Genomic DNA, 24,729 nt, shown 5'->3' on the forward strand with positions numbered 1-24,729 from the left:
CTGAAGACATCTTGCCTTCGTACGGGTAAGCGCACGGCCCTTCACCAGCCGCCCCATAAATCCTCCACTGTTGCAGAACGGCTTTCTTTACCACCACTTTTGAGTCCACCACCGCTAGCTTATTATTCATCGCTCCGTACAACATGCTGCCCCCACAGCGCCACCACATGGTTGGGAGGGAAACATCACACTCAAAGATGCCAACGACAGGCTGCTGCTTGGTCGTGTTGATCCCTAGACATCGATTGGTGCCCAGATTGTAGAGACGGTGCCGGGACACCCATTTCCAAAGCAGGGAGGCAGACGGGGGGTCACAGCTGGCAAGAGATAGACCGGACGAGTCTGCTGAGAGGCAACCCTCCTGCGATACACTTTCCAACCGGAAAACTCCTTTACCTGAGTCACACAAACACAGATATTGAATATGGCAGCTTTCGAATAGGTCAAGCTAAAGCATATTTTCTTGTCGTATCGAATACATTTGGGAGATGTGAGGCCCTAGGGTTTTTTGACCAGTGGGAAAAGCCTTTCTTTAGGAGTATTATATAGCCATTTACATGCAGGGCCATGTTAGATTATAAAGGCAAGTGATATTGGAGATTCTAAGCCTTTCAGAGGCACTGAGGTATCAGACAGGTCTGATTATGCAGCGAACAGATAGAAAGATAGAGCTGCTCTCTCCAGTTTCACCTCCACAAAATGGGGCTTAATATTTCAGAGTTCTCAGAGTCGTCAGGGCTGAGGGTCTTTTGTGGGCGTTGACACGAAAGAGTAATTGAAGACACAGGCCAAAGACAAAGATATTCTCAAACAGTCGAACACACACAGAGTATTCTAAAACTTCAAGGGGAAGTTACGCATTACATTCGCCATCTGTCTGAGTCGGAAAGTATATAGGAAGTATAGGATTTTCTTGTGCTTGTGCTGAGAATGGGAACAATATTGTTTTGTTCTTTTTTCATCTGCAATGTTTTAAAATATGTTAATAAAATGGCTTAGTCTTCACACAACACCGTTTTAAATATAGCTGAAGATCTTTACACATTTTTAAAATGGAAAAGATTAGATTCACAGTGAGAGCTTAAGTTTTACATTAAAATTTAGTGCCTTTTCCTGGAATACTTTAAGGAGACAAATATGTCCTAGAGTTATCTTACCTTTTTTTCTATTTTATTTTAATTCTGTTTATTTTTGCCACTTTTATCTTACTTGTTTTCAGTACACTTAGTGTGTCCAATCCTGTTTCTTCTGAGGTATACAAACGAAAGGAATTTTGAAACATTTGTTTTGGCCCCCATTGACTTTCATTCTATGAACAAAAACAGTGGAACATTCTTATATCTTCATTTGTGTTCAACAGACACATTGAAGGCTAATTTTTGGGTGAGTGTCCTACTTTACCTAAATTCCCCTTGAAACAAAACTGAAAGTGTTCCACGACCCTAAATATCTCAGTGACAGATTAATTATTTGCTATGTGAGATCATAATACTCTGGAACTGCAAGACCCAAACTGGGTATTTCGAACGTGTGGTTACTGGTCTGAGTGAGCGAGGGTAGGTGTGTGTTTTTGAATGTGCTGCTAACCTCATCTGACCCTGTTTATAACAAGTGGGGTAACTCATAACAATGCTGGTTCCCAAGTAAATGTATACCTGGAATGCAGTGCTAGTCACTTTGGATTAAAGCATCTGCCAAATGCATGAATGTAAATGTAAATGCACTGGGACTGTAACGAATCAGGCTGTTGGACAAACTTCAGAAACCCACTGTGTCCTTCAGCAGGGGTCTTGTGACATCCTGTTTATTAGAGGGAGAAGTTATGCAGTATTTTACTGTACTCTATTATCCACCAGGTTTGCTTAATTTTTTAAGGGGAAATGTGCCGAAATACAAAACATGTATGTATGTTTTGTATTCTTGTAAAGCAAAGAAAAAATGGAATCTAGCTTCTATGTGTCTATCTGACAGACAGACAGACAGATAGATCTTTTGAATAATTTTTTTAATTTATTGATCTATTTTTTATTATTATTTTAAAAAGTTACTTTCTCTAGCAGTGGTTTTGTTTGTTAAATGATCAAACTAAACTATAGCAAAAAGTCACCATGGTAGATTATAACTGAAAAGTTGAACTGTGTTCTTAACAAATGGGTAGCCTATGTGTCAGTGTATACTGGGGCAAGTTGTCACGTTATTAATTTAACAATATTAATTCAATGATTGGATATCTTTGTCTGTTGTTTCCTTTTACAGTTTTGTAGAATGTCAAATTCCATTGTGAAACTAGCCTAATCTGTTTGCTATAAGGTCATGTTGCCACAAAGGTCAACATGTGTTCAATAAAATTTTTTTTTTTTTTTTTTTTTTTTTTTTGGAAATGGACACTCAGAAAATAAATAAATAAATCCTTAGTTTTATTTAAAAATGTTGAGTGTAGGCTACTTTGAGTTCCGTCCAAACGGTCTCTGTTGTATCATGTGATGAGCAGCCGCCTATCGGTTTGTTTGTGTGCATTTAACTTTCACTAAAACAAGTTAAATGGGCAGCAGTTGTGCAAGTCTTAAAAACACATTACTAAACATATTTTGTATAATCTCCCGCTTGAGACTGAAATAATAATCTGTGCAGGTTTATCTCAGACGAGGAATAACACACTACGGCCAGTCTTTCATAGAGAAGAGCTGGACTATGCGCTCTACATACTAATGTAATTTGCAGAGCACAGCACACTTAATCTACACGACAAACTCTTGATCCTGACCAAACCCACGCGCTCATGCCATCGCGCAAAGTAGCGTTTCAGTAAGAAATGTCACAGATATGTCGCGCAGGCCGATTCCACTTACTGTACAGCTCGAGAAGCTGAGTTTTGTTCCAAACTTCAGTTATGTTCGACGCTTCCACAGCAGCACAATCGAAGTTGACATAAAGCAGCATATAAAGGACATAAAGCGCTTCATGGAAGCGAATACGAAGAGTTTGACTGTATCCTTGCATTTCCATTGGAGTTGCGCGCGCCGCATAGACTGCAGCCTGTTTTTCTCCACACTTTCCGCAAGTTTTTAGGTTCTTTACGTCACTGGTCTCTGTATGAGGCAATAAAAGGCAAAATATTTCTCTCTTCTTACAGCACGTCTGCTCTGAACGCGACGCGACCACATTAGAAGCGTTTTTTTTTCGCGTCACTCGCGTAGTTTTTTTTTTTTTTCTTGTAATCGAGCATTTGGCAAGAAATTAGCCGTATAGCAATAATTATATTGAATGTTCAATTAACTGTACAGATTGTTTTAAATCACTGCACTGCAAAATGCGGCACATAAGCTGCATCTGAATTGGCTTATATCCTACGAAAAATAAACGAATACACACAGTTTAATGCTGACTCGTCATCATAATTGCATATGAATTACAAATGCAGAAATAATATTTTGAAAACAATGTTACTTCGACACACTAATCCCTGGCTGAATACGTCCTGAGTTGTAACATTGAAACAAGCATTTTCTGTAAAGCTGCTTTGAAAAAATATGTATTGTGAAAAGCTCTATACAAATAAGCTTGAACTGAAATAAATAAATATGATCTTATTAACTTTTTGGATCACGCTGCAGCATTAACTTGGCCGTGTAAAAACACATTTAGAGAGAAATAATACGAGACTCAATATGGAAAATCATCAAATATATTACAAAACACAAGTACAAAGAGACTTTTTACATTTGATCCTGCAAAATCGAAATTAATGAATGAATTCAACAACAAAAAAAAAAGGCTCAGCCTCAACTAACCAATCACAAACAAACGGTCACAGATACTACATGAAAAACATTTCGCTACAAAAACACTACATGTAAAACAAGAAGATCCAGTGTTGCCCAGATTTAACAGTACCTTTACCACCTTTAGCAGCACAACACATTGTTCAAAATTATTTACATTTTTAAAAATAAATTCACTGCTAGTAATTGACAATCCTGCCCCCAATTTACAAGCACACAATTGCACACACACACAGTGTCCCACTTGTACAGTACATGAAAATATATTTATATAAAAAAATAGAAGGTAAATAGAAGCCTATTCTGTGTTTCAACACACAAAGTTGGTCAGTAGCCCTAAGAAATATCACTCTTCTGCTGCCCTGCGCTTTTGTAGGTCACATTTTTAAATGTTGATGTCGAGCTCCTGAAAAGAGGATTTGTGCCCTGGGGATAAAAGATAGACAAAAGCACATTACATAAAAGCAAATTGGGTCATTAACACATAAAAATGAATGGAAAATGCAGTGAAATGCATGAGTAAACATGTTGGAATAGGGCAAAACTCTCGATAATGTTATCATACCGACTGCCATTTTGCTTTCGCCTTCTCTGCCTCAAACTTGGCAACCTCTTTCCGGTCATGGAAAGAAACAAGAAACTTCCAGATCACAAGGAGTGTAATGCCAACGACGAGGACAGACATGCACACGCCCAGAGCGATCAGTGGTGCGTTCGGTGGCTCAGGGCAGGCTGTAGGATAATTATAGACACAAACTATTTTAAATATGATTGTAACTATATTCTTGTGTATAATGCCGCAATGTATTAGTTAAACTGTATATGTTCATGTATTAAAAAAAATGAAATGTTTTAATCTCACCGTAAAGCTTGGGGTTGTAAATGATGCTGCCGTGATCGCTGTCCACCAAGCTGAAAGACAGTAGGCAGCTGTCCTCGTTCTGTAAGGTGCAAAATGCTGCCCGACTTTCCTCAAAATCTAGAAAAATAAATAAATAATTATTATTAAAAAAAATTACACACTTTTGTATTAACCCTCAGGGATCGGCAGAGGCACCGTCGCGATCACTTACATTTTTTCCCGATAACGGCGAAAATAACAAAAAATATTCCGTCATTTTGTGTCGTACATCATTCGAAACTGTAAATGGTCTATTGTTTTTGCATACACTCACAATAACAACAAAACTTTGTGCCTCATTCATGGTGCGCTTTCTGTCGTCTCAGTCTCTGTGAACTTTTTTTCTGAAACACGTTTCAAAAAATGAACCGAAACTCAGCAAAGACTAGTCACACAGACATGAGAGATGTGTCTTTAGAAAGCTTGAAGTGTCTAGTTTTATAAATAAATTAAATAAACACCCACATTACCTCCAAAAACAAACCATCAGGCTTCATAAGGTTCATCTACTTTTCATAGAGTTTGAAAGAATAATACTCGCTTTCAGGAATAAGCCTTGAATTTACCTCAGAAGAAGAAGAACGCGATGCGTGGCTTGATCCAACGGAGGATGCATCAGTAAGTCATTTAGGTTTGAATTAATAATCTTTAATTAAAAAATATGGTAATAAGTTGCTCCACCTTTGGAAACGACGTTCCTTTTCTGATGACATCACCAAGCCCTCTTATTTTTAAACCCCGCCTCTCCAACCACCTGTCGTATAAGAGCCGCTTTTCACAATCCAATTAACTCCTGACAGATATAATCATTTTGTTCTCAAAATTAGTTATTCGTCACTCCAATATTCACCAATGTCAATGCATGCATGATATTACTGTGAACAGGATTTCACCAAGTACAACATGTTCCCAAAGATGTTGATCCTGGAACAACATTCCAATCAACCAATCAGATTTGAGATATTAGGGATAAGTTATGGGTAGGGTTAGGTTTAGGGATAGGGACTATGTTTTCAGACAGGAATGTTGTTCAGGGATCAACAAAATATGTTGATCCAGGAACTTGTCTTACTTGGCAAAATGGCGATGACCATGATATTACCCATTCAAACCTCATTTTGTTCCCTTAATCTCTTTCCTTTGTTCCTCTTGTGTCTTTATCAAAGACAGACAGCGTTTTGTGTCTTTTCATCGACTCACAGACCGTATAGAGCCAGCCTCCACAATACCAGCTGGCTTGTGATCTCAGGGTTCATATAATAGACTACACTTGAGGGTCTTGAAACTCAATGAGCCCCAACAATAGGCTCTCCACACAACAAGCTAAGTAGCGTGTTTTCCTTTGTAAAGTGTTAAGAGGGATGATCTAAAGAATGGCTGCTTTTTTATGTGCGTGCATGAGTATATCAAGACAGATTTGGAAAGAAATCAGTGTTAAAGTATCATAAAATTGTCTGTATGAGTTAAAATAGATGAATATACAGGTTTGGAGTAACATGGGGGTGAGTAAATGATGTAGCGTCTGGACCAATCAGACACACACAAATTATTCATTTATTTAATGAATAATCCAGCAAACTCACTCTCCCAACAAAGGCCTATGAAACTTTCCCCAAAACTAACATCACAAGTGAAGCTAACAGAACGCGGTGTCCTGTTACAGGACACATTGAGGCTGATAAGAGTTTTACGACCCCAAAAAGGAATTTGTGGGCTGTGACTCTCAATTAATTATTGCTGAGGATTTTAAATAAACCATGTTAATCCTATATATTCTATATATAACCACTTGAGAAATATATAAACATGTATCTAATTTTCCCATCTCATGATTTTCCTTTTATGTGGTTTGGCCTTTGTATTCTTGTAAACTTTTGGGATTAATGTTTCAGACTTTGTTGCATACTATGGTTTACCAAAATCATATGTGTGGCATGTTTAGTCTCTATAAACTCCAATCTTCGTCCCCCATTTGTTAATTTACATTACATTTTGCTAACTTTGTGACGCATTAGTATTATAAGCATCTTAAAGATTCTTGTGTTAAACATCCAATCAAATTACATGTTCAAAGGCCTGCTTGAACAATGGGTCGTAAAGAAATTTCCCTCCAAAGGAAAACACTTCTTATTGGCTCACACACCTCCAGAGGGTGTGACATCTTCACGCTTTAAAAATCACTGATCACAAGATCAGCTCTCTTAGCTGTCTTAGTCCCTTTTCTGAAATGCTGACGTGAAGATGATCCTGAACTAGAAGTTTCTAAGGACCCCCAAGCTTGTGCCAGTCTTCCCATTCACCAACGATCCTCTGACTCCCACTGGTTCTCTCTCATCAAGACCACATCAGCAAAGATCAACTGGAGCCTCAACAGATTGCTTCAGGACAGTTTAATTCAAATGGGCGAGACATGCAAGTATCAAACTTAGTCTCATTATTTGATACATTAAGTATCCTTACCCTTTTAAAGAAGGGCGTGTTAGAACTAAACTGATGGTTTGCTCAAGGCTGTTGATCTGCTGAATTTCAAACAATGCTATAACTTCTTGCTTTCCTGTATTCTGCTTCAGCTCTCTTTCCCTTGGTAAACTGTATGCATGTATGTGTGTGTATGTTAGAGTAATTGAAGTGTTTAGACTAGTTAAAAAAAATCATGTTCATGTCACATGTAAAGTTGTCCGTATCTCAAGCTCATATCTGGAGTCACTAAATCATAGATCTTGACTTCTTGCTCTTAGTAGTACTGTAAAGTAAGAAAGACATTTCCCATGCCCCGAAAATGTACATTTCTTAGAATTAATAAACAATTAACACTGAGTGGGGGGACAAACAGGTTAATTGATTGTAAAATTAATTGACAACATTAAGTTAATTGTATTAACTGATCCAAATATTTAGCCTGGGTTTCCCCATGCTGCCTTGCGCACAGCGCGATTTTATTCACGCTGCTAGGCAGCCTGGATTCCACGGACCAGATTTTCGCCTCAGCGAGGGGACCAATCACAGAACGGGGAGGGAGCAGCAAGACGATGACGACGTCTATGCGACACACCGAAGCAGTTTGTTTATATATATGGATCCAACATGGCATCAGACGCGAAGTTACCTTTCGATGCAGCCTTAGATAGTGTTCTAAGTAGTTTAGAACGCAAGTTTATTTCGTCTTCTTCCTCGTCGAATTTCTGTCGTTCTACATACATCTGGTATAATTGAAACGATTGGCTATGAGCTACGTACAGGCGCATTTGATAGACATTCGTAGCACCCAATAAACGGCTCTGGGCATTCGTAAACCACGCCTCAAATACGAGAAAATGAACATGTGGTTCCCAGACCACGTCTCAATGAGAAAGAGGTCTGACGTTAGCCAGGCTACCAAATATTAATAATCAATTATAACCAGTTATTATTGATTATTAATATTTCGTAGAGCTAATTTGCTACAACGATGACAATTTTATTTTTGCTATAGCCTACTGTACCTTTAAAAGAGGTGTAAAGTAAAATGTTTGTAGTTAAAACAACTACCCTACTGAACATGTGAGCACTGATAAAAGAACAAAACAATGGATTCTGACCTGTGGAATTGCTGACAGTGGCATGTAGGGAGTTGCACTTCACGGCGCACTCGTCCGACGGGTCTTTAGCTTTGAGGTAACACTCCACACAAGACCTGTGGGACACATAATGACAACATTAACCCGTCGACCTCACAGAGAGTTTGTCTCTAGAGGAAGCTTAGTTTTGTATTCGTTGTGAGTTCATTCTCTCTGTATCTCTCTATCACAGAGTCAAATGACCCACGGGGTGATCGGACCTTTAGTTGGAAGGAAATGCAATCCAACAGAGCTGCCACATGCCTTTCGGTGCTCATATATGCCCTCTGGATATGAGTGAACAAGAGAAAAACTCACACAAACACACAGTCATGAGAAATACACAGAGGAAGGACATGGCGTGCAATGTCAATCAAAGAAATCAATTAATGTTAGTTTTATTAGGTTAAATTCTGCATTGTTCAAACCAGGCTGTAGTCAAACACAAATGCCTTTAAATGCCTGTCACAGATACATGTGCATGGCTTTACCTGGGTAAGTTACAGATATCTTCACAGGTTGGGCACCTTTCGCAGCGCTCTCCTGAGGCTCCGGGAACGGTGCACTCGCACTTCCCACACACACACTTGCCCCGTCCGCTGCAGATGGACCCATCCGCCGATGTGCACATTTTGGTGCTGGTGCTGCAGTTACAGAACTCCCCCATCCAACCGCTGTGACACACACACTCGCCACAGTCACATTCCCCGTGACCTGCACAAACACATTATTATTGAACAAAAATGTATAATGTATAGAAAATATTTCTGTCATGGTTTCCACAAAGATATTCAGCAAGACTAAATTATTACATTGTTTAAATTAACACATTTTTAGCTAACCGTGTGATTTGTATATATGCATTTCTGAAATACATAACTTAGACAGTCACCTCTGATAACAGATCACTCTAAATTGTAATGTACTGTAGACACATGCATTTTCTGTAAAGCTGCTTTTAAACAAAATGTATTGTGGAAAGCGCTATACAAATAAATGTAAATTGAAAAAAATGTTATTGAAAAGAACAACTGTTTTCACCCTTGATGATAAGAAGCACCAAATCAACATATTAGAATGAATTCTGGATGATCATGTGACACTAAAGACTGCAGTAATGGCTTTGCCATCAGAGGAATAAATTACATTTTAAAACACAATAAAATAGACTAAATATAAAATAGATGAAAATAATTATAGAGTTATTTTACATTGTAAAAATTTCACAATATTTAAGTTTTACTGAATTGATCAAATAAATGCAGTCTTGGTGAGCGCAAGTAACTTCTTTCAAAAAGTGTGTGTGTGTGTGTGTACATACATACATTTATAGTTGCCATAAATACTTAACTAATAAATAAGTTTTGTCAGACCAGTCAGATATGGTGATTAATTAATCAAAATAATCACATAAACAATGATCAACATTTGCTAAAAAAATAGCCTTCAAAAATGACCATAACTTAACACATTACATTATTAAGGTAGACAAAAGCTTTAAACTTGAATTGCTCCAATGGTAAGAAAAGTCCTTATTACAGAATTATATTATATTAATTATAGTTTTTGACTCATTTTGTAACATTTTGTTATCACATTAAATGATTATGATTATTATTACACTAAATTGACAGCCATTAAATAACTATAAGTAAACTCGCATAGCACATTTGCATGGATATAAATATAAACATGGGATGGCCCAAACTAAACCCTTCCGCCCGTCTCCTCCCGGGCACAGCAACTGTTTTGGCAGTTATCAGTGTGTTATTCTTTCATCAACATTCCACAGGGTGAGAGCAGATCAAATATCCCCCTGCACTGCATCAGGGCTTTCTTTTCCTCCCCTCAAATTTTAGCACAGTGTTACGACGTGTTCTAACCTCCGCAAAGCTCTCCTCTGAACCTGACGCAGGAGAAGTCGTCACACTCGCAGTACGCCCCGTACACGTGACCGAAATCGGACGGGTGACACGCGCACTGTCCGCAGAAACACTCGCCCTGGCCGCTGCACATCTCTGCACCTTCATGTGTCCTGCCAAACACATAAACATATGTTAAACTGTGTCTGCGTGCCTCGAAGGAAACACTCCATGACGCTCGTTCTCACCTGCAGTCGCTGACTTGGTCTTGGCCCTCTGTGCACTCACACTTCGGCCCCACAAAGCCCGGATCACATACACAGACTCCGCACTCCAGCGCCCTGTGCCCTCGGCTGCAGTGGGTGCTGTTCGCCTCGGGGGTTTGATGGCAGTCACACACGCACTGGGACTCCAGTTCGATCTCCAGGGTATCTTGGAAACCCACCGGCCGCAAGTAAAACAGCCGTGGGCCAGCAAGACAGCCTTTTAACTCGACCGTAATGTTAAAAGATACCTGAGTGAAAAAATCAGTTTTGTTTAAATTTCTTTGAAGTCAATTGATTGCTACAGAAAACAGGACATATTTATCAACGTTTCGAGCTAATATTTTCTAAACGTGTCCAACTTGTTTGTTTGTAACTGTCAAATCGTTCGATTTGCTTGAATGCAACACTTTTATGTACACAAAACAATGAGAGCAAAGACCTTTCTAAACTAAAATAATAGTATGGCATTGTATATCATACTTAAGAATGACATACTTGTTATTTCGTCATCAACAGATGCAGGACACAGGACAGTTTTTTTTTTTTTTTTTTTTTGCTTCAGTCGTGTTTTAACCTACTAGGGAAGTATTATTGAAAGCAAATAAAGAATAAAAGAACTGACCACATCACCAGCTTTGACATTGGAGCAGTGTTTATGTCCGGGGATGATGGTCCCGTCCTGACAGAGTGCCGTGAACGAAATCTGCAGACCCTCAGTGTTGCCCAGAACCTCCAGATCAATCTCTGACCTCAGTTCCTGTCAATCAAAAAACAGATACATAAACTCCTTTAATGTGTGAAGTGTTATAAAAACTTGAACCGCTCATTACTGCAAAATAAACCCAGTCAAAGCAAAGCAAAGCAAAACAAAACAAAGCAAAGCAAAGCAAAGCAAAGCAAAACAAAACAAAACAAAACAAAACAAAACAAAACAAAACAAAACAAAACAAAACAAAACACAAAAAAAAAAAAAAAAAAAAACAAAACAAAAAAAAAACAGCCAAAACAACAAAAAACATATTTGAGTTCAAATACATTTCATTTGTAAGATCACAGTAGATATGAGAGACATTAAACTAGCACAGTTTTGAAATTATGTTTAGTGGTCATTTTATAATTCTGTATTTGATAATAATCAAGTATTTCATAGAGCTGGGTAATAAAGAAAACAAAATATCAAAACTGCGAGTCAGCCAATCAGCTTCAAGGACTCAAACCAATGTTATATGAGAACTGAACTGAGCTGGACGATGACATCACTGAACAATGACATGGTTTTCTTATAAAGCTGCTTTACAGTCAAAATGAACTATGTTTGCATCATTGAATCATTCTCCTGTTATCACTGTGAAGCTGTACAGATTGTTCAAAGCGCTAAAAATAAAGGTGACTTGACTTATATAAGTATGCGGCATACTCAGCTGGAGTCCATCATGACTCTGAATGACTCACGTGTTGAGTCAGCAATACGAGCACACCAGGTGCTAACACGTCCAGAGCATTTTTAGATGGTCAACTTCACTTCAAATAGTCTTTTCTACTATTTTGAGAGGGGTTTGTCATAGACTTCACACTTCAATTAATAATACACCACCATATAGTGCACCTGTGTCATGTCGGTGGGATGCGCAGCACTTAGAGGGTTCTAATGAAGATTAGAGTGCAGGCAGAGGAAAGAGAGAGTGGGGGATGGAGAAATGGAGATGAAGAGATCAAACAACAGCCAAAGAACGAGTGCAGACACGCTCTGTGAACACGGCGATTCTCAAGAAAATGAGCAGAGGGGGTTAAAGGGAGGGGAAATGCTGAACAGATAAGACGTCAGCATAAAAACATAAATAAACTATTCTCTCATACTCAATGATCATTTTGGTAATTTATGTAACTTCCTGCAAATCATCATGAATAGTTTGGTTTCTGCTTTTTTTAATTTCCTCAATGACTAACAGACATGGACTACATGCCTATTTTTAATTTGAAACAATATGTTTAGTGCTGGGCAACCATTAATCATGATTAATCTTATCCAAAATAAAAGTTTGTGTTTACATAATATATGTGTGTACTGTGTATAATTATTTTGTATATATAAATACACACATATGCATGTATATATTTAAGAAATATTTGCATGTATATACTGTATTTATATTTATACATAATTTATATTATATTTAAATATAAATATTTTATATATAAATAAAAACTTTTTCTTAAATATATACATGGATGTGTGTGTATTTATATATACAAAATATTTATACACAGTACAAACACATATATTATGTAAACAAAGTTTTATTTTAGATGCGATTAATTGCGATTAATCGCTACCCAGCACAATTTATATATATATATATATATATATATATATATATATATATATATATATATATATATATATATATATATATATATTTGTATATTAATATATTTGTAATGTATATGTGTATTTTTTGGGATTCTTTCAAAAATAATTTTATAACAAATCATTTATTTTTAATATCTCACATCTCAGAATTCATAATTTTTTTCTGGAAAATGATGCCATTTTAAGCCTCATCTATGTCAGCCAGAATTCGCAAAACTTCCGAAACATCAACAAACAAGTTTACAAAGCATAAAACCACGTACATGATCATTAAATGAATGAACGTTGGCCTAATATGGCAGGTGACACCTTAAAGGCCGTCCAGAAAGACTTGAAGACTAAAAGGTGTTAATTTACCTTATATGAGGTCATGATGAGTTCCAGAATGTTTCTTGAATCAGATGCCAACACCCCCACAGTAGCACCAGGAATCAGACTTGCGTAATTCTGTCAGAAATGCAGAAGAAACTGGTTAAACATCAATTCCAAACTCCTGGAGAACAGCCACAGAATTCGAGATGTGGGAGATCGATAACGAGAAAGTGAGAGAGGAAGAAAGGAAAAGGAGAACTCAGAAAACATTAAATATTTGTGTCGTGAGAGGTCGGTCTGGGTGATGCGATGAAGACTGTGTTTGAACATGTTATAGGAGAACTGAATACACTAGTGATTCATGCAGTATATTCACATACCGATATATCTTCCTTCACAGGTCGTCTCAAGTTCCACATGCGCAGAAAAACACATACCTGTTTGTTTGCCTCACTGGCCTAATATGAAAAGTCCCTTACTCTTTTCTCACCTCATAATTCTGTCTCTGTTCATCAGTCACAGCGAATATAAGGAGGATATTGTTTTCGACCAGTTTGTCGACAAGCTGCCCTAGTGTTGGATACTCCTAAATATAGAGGACAAAAGCACCAAAAACAAGACACCCCGTCACAACACAACAAATTCACCAAAAAAAAAAAATTATAATACAGGGGAGAGGACATAATTAAAATTAATTTGCATTAAAAAAGAATATTTAATTATGTTTGTTTAAACAAGAACTCAAGATTGCAATTTGTAAAGGAATATTCCAGGTTAAAATCTGAAAATAAGGAATTTTCTATTATCTATTTGAATTATTACTGTAAATGCTTTCTAAAAAATTAAATCTTTTCTTTTTTTGAAAACCTTTTTGCACAACTTCCGCCATAGGCTACCATTGTAAGGAAGTAGTAGTTGATGAATAAAATGTTTTTTTTTCCTAAGAGCTTTTTACTATTTTACAGTTTTTTACAATCACTTTGTTACTATTTTCAGAACCTTGATGTCATTTTTCACAACTCTAGACACAAAACTCACAACCAATGATCAAAATGCACATTTTTCAAAACTCTAACCCTTTTCTCAATTGCTTGGATACAATACACATAAAACTTAGATCATTTGTTCATTCAACAAAAATCACCTGTTCAATATGACACAACTTAACATCAAAGTACTACTATTTCAAAAGGCAATTCACACATTACATTTCAAATGAGTGTCTATTCATTTCCTTACATTGATCTAACTATCAATTGATACAACTGCTCAAAATGATAAGAAACTATTGCATTACTCTGAATGCATAGTTGTATGGAAACAGACAAACAATCTTCCATGTTTACTAAATCATGAAAGTTTCAAGATAACGATATTCATTGTCACCAATTAGCATGGAGCATGAACCAATTAGACTACAATATCCATGGATGTAGCCTAATATTTGATCATACTGCTTCATCAGACACTGTGTCTATGGTCCCAAACACTGTACTACCTTTTCAGACTATGTACAGTATTGACAGCACTGCACTGTATAGATCATCACTCCTGTTCTGTTTCTTACAGTACAAGCAAGCAAGTTGAGGAACACTGCATTTGATGTTTTACAGTACTGTCTTTTCTTTTCTATTTCATAGCTAATTATTTTTTGCTTTGATTCAAATAAACCTATGTTGTGATTGTACTGTAGTGTTTTGCATCAATATATTACAAACTTTGTTCATGATTCCACTGTAGTATTCTCTCTACTACTGCAGTGCCTTTACAGAGATGTATTTACTGTACATGTAGTGCCATAATGAAACCTGTATCACCTATTTTGTTCTACAATATTTAATGATTGTACGAACAATGACACAATGAAACTATCAGTTGCTTGTGTGTGGGTGATCTATAGTTATGTCTCAACGGTATTTCACAGTAAATTAGTTTTTTGAACCAATGATTGTGCAAGTGCAAGATTTCTTTAAAGATGTGAATACACACTGCAATGTTTTGAACATTAGATAGCCTGTGTTACAAGTGATAACCGTTTTGAGTTTTGTGTCTAGAGTTTTGAAAAATGACATCAAGGTTCTGAAAATAGTAGCAAAGTGATTGTAAAAAACTGTAATAAAATTTTGCCTTAATTCTTTAAGTAACTAAAACAGAAATAAGAATCATTTCAAGCAGCTTTACAATAAAATATGATATTATAGCGTATTAAAATATAATATAATATATTTTAAGAACAAATATTCCATGAATGCATACATTTAATGACTACCACAAATAAAATCTGCTATAAAAATTATAAATAAAAATTGTTAAAACAAATTAATAAGAATTAGGAAGATGGTTTTTACAAAAGTTATAGTAGTATAGCGTGTCACACCGCAGGAAACAACTTCCCAAAAGTAGTTCCCGTCAGCTACCAAAATTAATATTATTTTAAATGCATACCTGTAAGCATTATACTTTTCCTTTTAGAAACTGAAGGATCAAAATTATTCACTATTTTTTATCTCGTCGATTGTTCAGCCGATGAAATACTGACAATATGCGCTTCCAGAGACTACATCCATCCCTCACAGCCTCTTATTTATTTATATCAGATGAAAAATGACTATGGAGTTTCATTTCTATGTATTGTAACCCGGAATATTCCTTTATGTGATCCAAATTTCCCGATTACTCAGGAATTGAAGCTGCAGACTTCACCTTACCAGGTGGGCAGTCATTGAATACTCATTATTGCCATCCAGGTGACACTCTCCGTCATTGGGGACCACGATGCCGGACATTTTGCTGTCCATCCCAAAGTGAGAATCAGCATCGCTCACGAACACCAACAGCTTCATGGAATCGTTCCGCCAGCCAATCCTGTCCTGAGGTGGGATGGACATTTCCAGGAAGTTGGAACAAAATGGCATCCCTCCATAAAAGCAAAAACTGAGTAGGATTTCAAGGGCGTCTTTGGAAAACGACTCACCCCACACACCGCCGCTTGCATGATGGCGTCGAAACCGCACTCTGGCACGTCAATGTTCGCAGATACCCGTTGCTTCGAGATGATCTCATTAAACCTGTCAGTGCTGCTTGTTAAAGACAGGAGGTGTCTGTATCCGAATGTGGGGAGACATTCAAAATCAACACTCCTGCGAAAGACAAAAGCGATAAAAGTGGGTTGCTATTGTCTGAAACAGTTCATCATTCACTTCTAAATGGAAGGTGATGTAACGCACTGGTCATAAATATGATTGGTTGAAATTAAATCACACATTTCCCCCACTGATGTCCCATCGGCTGTCACGATTCATCTTCCTACGCGTTTATACTGGCCGGCCCTTTAGATCTGGCAATGGGAAATACCTGCAGGGATTGGCCAGCTCCTCGCGTGTTATCTTGATGAAAGGCAGGACTGGTTTCTCCACAAAGGAGCCGAATCCTAGTCTGAATTTGCTGGTGAGCTTAGCCATCTCTTTTGAGAGAGTCGAACCCAAGTCTTTGATCATTTTCAGATCATCAATCATAGATGCCGACAGGTCCATCAGGTAATAGATGTCCACCGGATGGTCCTCCGGTTGCTGGACTTGAATCTGAAAGGTCAGCTGACTTCCTGTGGAAGAGAAATGACATAAAAAGTTTCAAATGCACATTCTAAGATTCCAGTGTGGTACAAATGTTTTCCAAGTCAGAGCGATCTTCAGTGCCCACTCTAACCAGTAGACATTGTTTAGTTTGTCTATAGATTGTTTTCAGCTCTGAATGACTTGATGTTTCCGTCAGGGGAAGCACCTCGACAGCTGTGGGTAGAGAGAGACGTTTCTTTGATTTTCAAAATCTGTGTCACCCATTTTTATACCTGGTCTAAGCTGGAGGCGCATCTTCTGAGGCGTGATGTATGAAACATTGGCGTGGCCGGGGAGCTTTCCTAACCCTTGGTCCTTCAGCACTTTGACATTCGTGACGGGAAACTCCACAAATTCGCCAGGGCATCCCTTCTGAAGAAGAGCCTCCGGTGTGTCGCATCTCTCGTCGATTGAGAAAAAGTCGGTGAAATTCTAGATAAACAGTTTTAACTATTATTAGTGGTAATGCTTTACAGTGTTGCATAGTGACATAATTAACCAAAATAGAAATAAGAATAATTACAAGCAGCTTTACAAATAATATAATATAATATTACAGTGATTTTATTGTTTTTCAAAGTTGTAAATAAAACAAAGATCATTGAAGTACGTTTTGCAAGAATATATATTTTTTTAAATTTCATGTTTAATTTATTGTGTTACTTGACGCTTTTTTGTAATGAATTGTAAAATAATGAATATTTTATATAAAACTTATAAAAGGAATTTTTATTTTTGGCCCCCTACAAGTGTTACAGCATACACATACATCTTATTCACAAGACATAAAACACATTAAATCCATAATAGAAAACAAACAAACATTAATGTCATTAATTAAATAATAGTTCAATTGAGAATGGTATAAAAGATTTTTTTTCTTCATGTGCCCTAAAAATTCATTAATTCATTAAAAAAAGAATGTAAAGGAAGAAAAATGTACTGCCATTTTTGCTATATATATATATATATATATATATATAGCAAAAATGGCAGTACATTTTTCTTCCTTTACATTCTTTTTTACATTCTATATATAGCAAAAATGGTAGTAAATGTTTCTATATATATATATATATATATATATATATATATATATATATATGTGTGTGTGTATGTATAGTTCATAGTCTTTTTTTTAGAACTATCCTTTAAAAAAAAAAGAGTTTGCGCACTGCATTCTGATTTTTTTAGAGCAAAATATGTGTACACTGTAAAAAAAAGTTACTGCCTTAAATTAAGTGCAATCAACTTGGATGTTTAAGTCATTTCAACTTAAAGTACATTAAACTGACTTGAAAAATGAATCATATATAACTTATTTTGATGAGTTAAAGCAATGTAAAAACATATGTCATATGCATATAGGATTTACTTTTAAACAATTTTCACTAATGCTTGTAAATTTCACAAATAGTTCCAAAGCGGTTCTGGTGGGAGTGCGGTGTTACCTGTAGTGTGCACCACGAGCACTGCGGCCCCAGCTGCAGACACTCGTCACAGGACACAGCGCTGAATTGAGAACACGTCCCTGCAAGTGCACAGTGGTTTGTGGAAGCGGTTCGCTTGTTTCTCACGCAACATCAAAACCATAGAAAGTCAGCTGATATTTCTACTCTCTGCCAGAAAGTATTCTGAGCAACAAAGTACACTAAAAATGATTGTTAAATCAATAGAACACATCTTATTACTTCTTATCTATTACAATATACTGTTTTTGTTTTAAAGTGAAACCAACAAACATAGCAGGTGAGTTAGATTGACGCATGTTGTGAGTTCAAAAAAGCTTACACTGAAAAAAATGGGATTGTGGTTCACCTCCCAGCATGCACTAGGGTTAGAGTAAATAAGTATGGTAGCATATTTTTTTTCTGTTTAACCTTTTTTTTTCTCTTACATTATTGCTGTTGTCATGTTTTTTAACTTGTGATGTCAGGATGAGTTTGTTCCTCTATTAAAATCATCAGTTGATTGTTATCCTTGTTGTGTTTCATACCAAGTTTTAATATGTGACATCTTGTGTGATTTATATCTTGAGAGCCTTCAGTTGAGTATTTAGCCAACATAATTATGTCACTGTAAGTCAACAAGAACTCTGACATTTTTCTCATGAAAACACACCTTTATAAGAAGCACATTATATTGAACAATTTAAATGTAAATGAGGGAAACAATCTACTAAGAGCTCTTTTTAAAATGACAGACTTCAGATTTACATATCTAAATAGGTAGGCTAATTGTAACATTAATGCAGATTTTAAAACACTAATATTTTTTTTAAATAAAATATTTTTTCAATTAAATGTGAGTAATGCAAGTAAAACATAAAAATAAAGTTGGTTCTAAATGATTCATATTTTCATATTTTTAAAGCCGGAATTAGGCTGAAGGAAGAGCGAAACTGCACGTATAGACTGTACTTTATGTGTGTGATTGATAAAAAATGTGTTCAGTCTTACCTCCGACAGTCCCGAGCCATAAGTGAAGGACAAGGTAGAGTGAAACAATCCCCATTAGTCCTCACGGTTTCTGATCACAGGAGAGAAAAAATAAATACAGTTCATATTCTCACACAAACAAACGCGGGATGCGATCATGTAGCGCGAGCAGGTCTGAGCTCACCTGAACAGACAGACTGAGCGCGTGCGCTTACCTGCCCAACCTTTATATGCACTTCCGTGCAAGTGAGAACACCACAGGTAAGTCACCCTCTCATAAGTGCAGATATTTCACACAAATACTTGTGTCACAGCACAGCAGCCTCTCGAACGCACTTAACATCGCTTTTATGAGTAGCCTAATAAATAGATTGACTAGCCTACAAGAGTAGGCTTTTATTAAAAGAGTAGATTGAGAACTAGTTTACACTCTCTCTAATAATTTTGTCGTAAGATATTTTATTCAGCGATACAATTCGGACGAAGTTCTACCTTTTTCATAGTCTAGAAATGATGAGGTTTGTATAATATATAGTGTGGCACTTTCTATGGTAGGCTGTGATGTGACGTTTTCTGCTCAGATGTCTTTCTCACTTCTGCAAACACGGTTTTAGAGTTTGCGACATTGAGAGTGAATTGTTCGTCTTAGAAAGTAAAATGTCCATTAGATAACACAATATTGTTTAAAAATTAAGATTGAAAGTATTTAGATAGCCTACTCTCTGGTTGTAACATTGGTCTAACGTGGTCATACAACATAGTTAATGCAATGAACGTCACATTGTTAATTGGACTCCTGTGTGAACTTGAGGGGAACTGACTTCCTACATTCACTAAACTCACTCAGGGACTAGTTAAATATTAAAAATGTGACTAAGAAAGTTAAAGCTATTTGTGGGAAAATATGCAGCCACTTGATTTATATAGCCTATTGTTCTATTGTATACTAGCCTATGTATTAGGCTACAATATGTAAACAAGCTTTCAAAGCATTGCGGGAATTATTCACTGACTTTCAATTTACTCAACTTTTATAAAACATTATTAAAAAAACAGTTGACTTTGGTCTTGACCCACGTCTTGTTGTGCACAGTTAGCTAACCGCTAATCTTAAAGTCATTTTTAAAAAACAAGTTCCTGAGATATTATTTAGAGTATGCTGACTAACATGTAATCTAATTTTGTGGTTTCTGAAATGTTTGAAAATGCTGTTGGAATGTATAAATGTAGACTTACATGAATTATGAAAACATAGTACATGCTAACTGTAGTCTTGATTTCCTTTAGGGGTGTTTGAGCTTTAATAGGGGAATCAAGCCCCGTAATTTACACCCTAACCGAGTGCAATTAAATCAATGGAGCCCCCCTGAGTCACTATACTGGTTGTGATTCCTGTTTGACTATCTTGACATCAGATCACAAGGGCTTCACTGACTCCTTTTGGCAGTCGCCCATAATGCCACATTTGCATATAAAATATCACCTGTCACTCACCTGCAAACTCTAAAAATTAATGATTTCTGGTCACATTGTCTCTGCAAATAGCTGTCAGTGTGAACTACACATAAACGTTTATCTTTTCTTTCATTGTTTAGTTGATACAGTGTATAATTATACAGCATTTATCTCCACACTCATCGGTTAAATGTAATTAAGACTGACAAGCCTAAAGCAAACATAGAGGTTAACCTCAGGCTATGACCCTGCAATGAATCATGCCTTATCAGCACATTACTTTATATATCAAAAATCTTCTCACTCCCATCACTGACCTCAATCATAATGTGGATTACTTGTGAAAACACCCATGAATATGACTTTTGCAAACACGTCTTTTGGGAATCAATTCCAGGGATATCTTGTTTTCGCAGTGCACTCTCATTGACTATGTGTATTGCCGTATATATCCATAGGGAACAGCCTGATTCTTCAACAAAGCCTGTGGGAATCCCCATGGCCTTGACTTATATTAATATTTGTTAAGTATGGTAGCATGTAACACATTCCACAAAACAGGTGTGTGTGTGTGTGTGTGTGTGTGTGTGTGTGTGTGTGTGTGTGTGTGTGTGTGTGTGTGTGTGTGTGAGAGCCACGCCTGGCTGTGAAGAGCCGTGACTCAGACTCTGTCTGAGAGCACAGACATATTGATAAAACCAAGTCAATGTTTAACTGATCAGGTAATACAAAATGACCGCAGGTCGTTGTTTTCATATTTCAAAAGAATGACCGAATGTAATGATTAACATCTGATTGTAAAATTGTTGAGATGGCCACCATTGGGAATGAGTGGATGAGGCCTTGGGATCGATTTTACTGTTACAGTAACAATAGATGGAATAACGTATTGTTTTCATTTACAAGCATAATTCAAGATCAGTGTGTGACCACACTGATATTGCTCTTTCACAGCCTTCGACTTAATAGACTTGGTTATAAGTGTCAACTCTGTTCCTTCTAAAATTCCTTGGCAAATCCAAGCACAGTTTGAGACATTGTTGTGATGTCTTCTGAAACTCTAGAAGAGATGTGAGATTACTGGGGACTTTTTCTTAGGAGCAAAGTTTGAGAAGCACCAGACTGAACCTCATTCACTCTCAATTTAATCTAATTTCGAAAACTGAAATGATTCAAAATTTCAAAGATCGCATTTGTGATTTTTCTTTCCTGAAGTGTGTATTTGGTTAATCACTTCCATTTAGAACAATGGCATTTCAAATGAAACTTAAAAGTAAGAGCCATTAATGGATGGAAGAGGAGTGAGAGAGAGATGTCAAGGCACTGTATAACTGCAGTTAAGACCATGAATCAAAACCTTTTCAATTCAAACTGTTTCTCTTCTCTTTTGTCCTATCCTGTCCTATCATATCCTCTCCTATCCTACAGTATTGTAATACTTGCATCTGTACTTTGACTCAAGTCCATCTCGGGTGTGTTCACACTTGGCAGGTTTGGTTCGATTAAAACGAACTCTGGTGCGATTGCTCTGTTAATGCGGTTTATTTGAATAAGTGTGAACGCTGGCATCCGAACCCTGGTGCACACCAAACAAGCGGATCGAGAACCCTGAAAAGATGGATCTCTTGGTCCACTTTCAAATGAACTTTGGTGTAATTTGACTGACATATGAACGCCACACGGACCAAACACATGTAAAACCAAAAACAGGACATTAGGTCACAAGAATGCTCAAGCATACCTGTTTTTTTCTCATCATAGTCGTGATGTTGCCCATCATAGCTCAGGCATCAGAACCGCATCTCCTCGCAGCAGATCTTCATTTGTGGGTTTTGAGTCCTTTACACATTTTATAAGCTCCTCATGAGTTGTCAGCTCCATCATATACCATCATATGTAGGCACATGCAGCGAGCACATTTAGCCCAGCACACAGCATTGTTTTTGATGTACAACAAGGTCTGTCACAAAATATCCGTCATAAAAGCTTTTTTTTTTTTTTTGTCTTTAGGTTCGGTTTTAAAAATGACAGTGTGATCTCTAAGGGGACCAGGAATAAATGTATAATTTTCCTTTTTTTTTTTTTTTTCTCAGACCAAAATAACTAAGAGAACCAAACTACAATTGTGAACACACCATAAGACCATATTTTTATGACTATTCGAGACCAGGTCAGGAATGCATCTTAAAAAATGGTCTTGGACTTGAAACAGACCTAAATCTGTTCTGAACTCAAGTACTACAACACTCCTATCCCATCCCATCCAATCCCATCCTATCCCATTCTATCATATCCCATCCCATTATATATCCTATCCTATATCCCATCTTATCCTGTCTTATCCAATCATGTCCTATCATATATCCAATCCTGTCCTGTCCTATATGTCCCTATATCCTATCCTGTTACATATCCAATCCTATCCTATCTTATCATATATCCCTTCCTATATTATCCAAATCTTGTCCTATCCTCTCCTATCCTATCACCTCATCCTATATTATCCAAATCTGGTCCTATCCTAACCTATCCTATAATCCCAACCTATAATATCCTATTACACCATCCTATATTATCCAAATCTTGTCCTATCCTATACTAACCTATACTATAATCCCAACCTATCCTAACCTATCATATATCCCATCATATCATGTCATATATCCCTTCCTATATTATCCAAATCTTGTCCTATCCTTTCCTATCCTATCACCCCATCCTATATTATCCAAATCTAGTCCTATCCTATCCTATCCTATAATCCCAACCTATCCTATCCTATCCTATCACACCATCCTATATTATCCAAATATTGTCCTATCCTATCCTAACCTATCCTATAATCCCAACCTATCCTAACCTATCATATATCCCATCATATCATATTATATATCCCATTCTATCCTATCATATCCTGTCCTACCCTATCATATTATATATCCCATCCTGTCCCATCCATCCCATCCTATTGCATTTACTCTATTTTATCCTATCCTATCATATCCCATTCTATCATATCCTATATCCTATCCTACAGATACTGTCCTGTCATATATAATTATATCCTAATCTATGATATCCTACTCGTTTTACATTTGACATTGGCTGTATGTGTGTGACAGATTTTTTAACAAACTTTTTAACCTGCCAAAGAGTTATATAAACTTAAACCTTTTCTTCTTCTTTTTTTTTCATTTTGGATGTATTAGAATGGAACTCACCCCTGGAGGCCTCGGCAGCTAGCATGCTGTCCTCTCTCTCAATACCAAAACCACAGCAGCAAGTGGGATAGAGCGATAACGGAGCGTGTGAATGTCTATCCGGCTGGAAGTGTGAGTCGGAAGCAATAGTACGCTGAAACTATCACAGTGGTTTTATGGAGCATGACGCCTGCGCTCCCTTCCTCACCCCCTTTTCTCTCTCTCACACACACACTCTTTTCTGCATGAATGACAGCAGCAACTGCAGGACTACACACACACACCCCCACATACATGCACACAGCATGGAGCTTCTTCATTAGTGAGAGAGAGAGAGAGAGAGAGAGACTAACAGGCTAAATGGGCATGTGTGACTGGATCTTGTTGAATGTGTGTGTGCACAGCATGTAGGTCAATGGGGTTTTTCTGTTGTCTGTCAGACAGCGAAACTGATTCTGTGGTAAGTAAAATCCACCATCAGTGTCAGGTGCTTTTTTTAGTTTAGTAACGGGTCTTGGCATGTCCACTATGTGTGAATATGCGCGTGTCAGGGTTTTTCTACATTAGGAAATCAATGTTAAATAAAATATTTATTCTAGAGAATTTTGTCCCACAAAAATTAATCGACTCATTAATCGACTCATTTCGACTAATCGACCAATCGAATCGAACTTGTCATTAATATAGATCAAGAAGCCAGCATCTGACAGAAACAATAAGAAAGACAATTAATCGACTCAGCCAAGAGTTCCATGAGGAAAATGGCATCACAAAGATACTAAATTACATATTAATGAAAACTTTTAAAAAAAGAAAGGTTTCTGTGAGGGTTAAGAGATTAAAAACATCATCAGCTCAGTATAAAAACAACTGAAGTTAGTAAAAAGTCCCCACAATGATAAAAAAAACATATGTGTGTGTGCTGTAGTCAC

The 24,729-nt window shown here is 36.9% G+C and overlaps 2 protein-coding genes across 3 annotated transcripts in view; both read right to left on the bottom strand.

Moving 5' to 3' along the window:
* The window catches only part of LOC308685993 (secretory phospholipase A2 receptor-like), a 70,843-nt gene extending 67,758 nt beyond the window's left edge, over positions 1–3,085 (bottom strand). Inside the window, exons 1-2 of the mRNA XM_081358178.1 lie at positions 2,850–3,085; positions 16–396 (exon numbers count right to left, since the gene is read on the bottom strand). Coding sequence (XP_081214304.1) covers positions 16–396; positions 2,850–3,006 — 538 coding nt within the window. The 5' untranslated portion in view covers positions 3,007–3,085. The remainder of the gene's footprint in view (positions 1–15; positions 397–2,849) is intronic.
* A 585-nt stretch (positions 3,086–3,670) lies between these two features.
* itgb6 (integrin, beta 6) lies at positions 3,671–23,899 on the bottom strand. 2 transcript variants are annotated; one of them, XM_081357588.1, is made up of 17 exons: positions 23,819–23,899; positions 19,164–19,233; positions 18,156–18,235; positions 16,938–17,136; positions 16,445–16,691; positions 16,065–16,230; positions 15,799–15,960; positions 13,581–13,676; positions 13,136–13,225; positions 11,030–11,164; positions 10,390–10,655; positions 10,163–10,314; positions 8,771–8,993; positions 8,262–8,356; positions 4,645–4,761; positions 4,348–4,514; positions 3,671–4,208 (listed from the first exon to the last, which is right to left on the bottom strand). In XM_081357588.1, the coding sequence occupies exons 2-17, from the start codon at positions 19,216–19,218 to the stop codon at positions 4,119–4,121; spliced, it is 2,340 nt and encodes a 779-aa protein (XP_081213714.1). In that variant the 5' UTR covers positions 19,219–19,233; positions 23,819–23,899; the 3' UTR covers positions 3,671–4,118. The 2 variants fall into 2 exon arrangements, with proteins under 2 accessions (XP_081213714.1, XP_081213715.1); XM_081357589.1 differs by lacking the exon at positions 23,819–23,899 and adding an exon at positions 22,339–22,434.
* Positions 23,900–24,729: the final 830 nt, after the last annotated feature.

The sequence above is a fragment of the Scardinius erythrophthalmus genome, assembly GCF_964197995.2.
Source record: "Scardinius erythrophthalmus genome assembly, chromosome: 25".
Lineage (NCBI taxonomy): Eukaryota > Metazoa > Chordata > Actinopteri > Cypriniformes > Leuciscidae > Scardinius > Scardinius erythrophthalmus.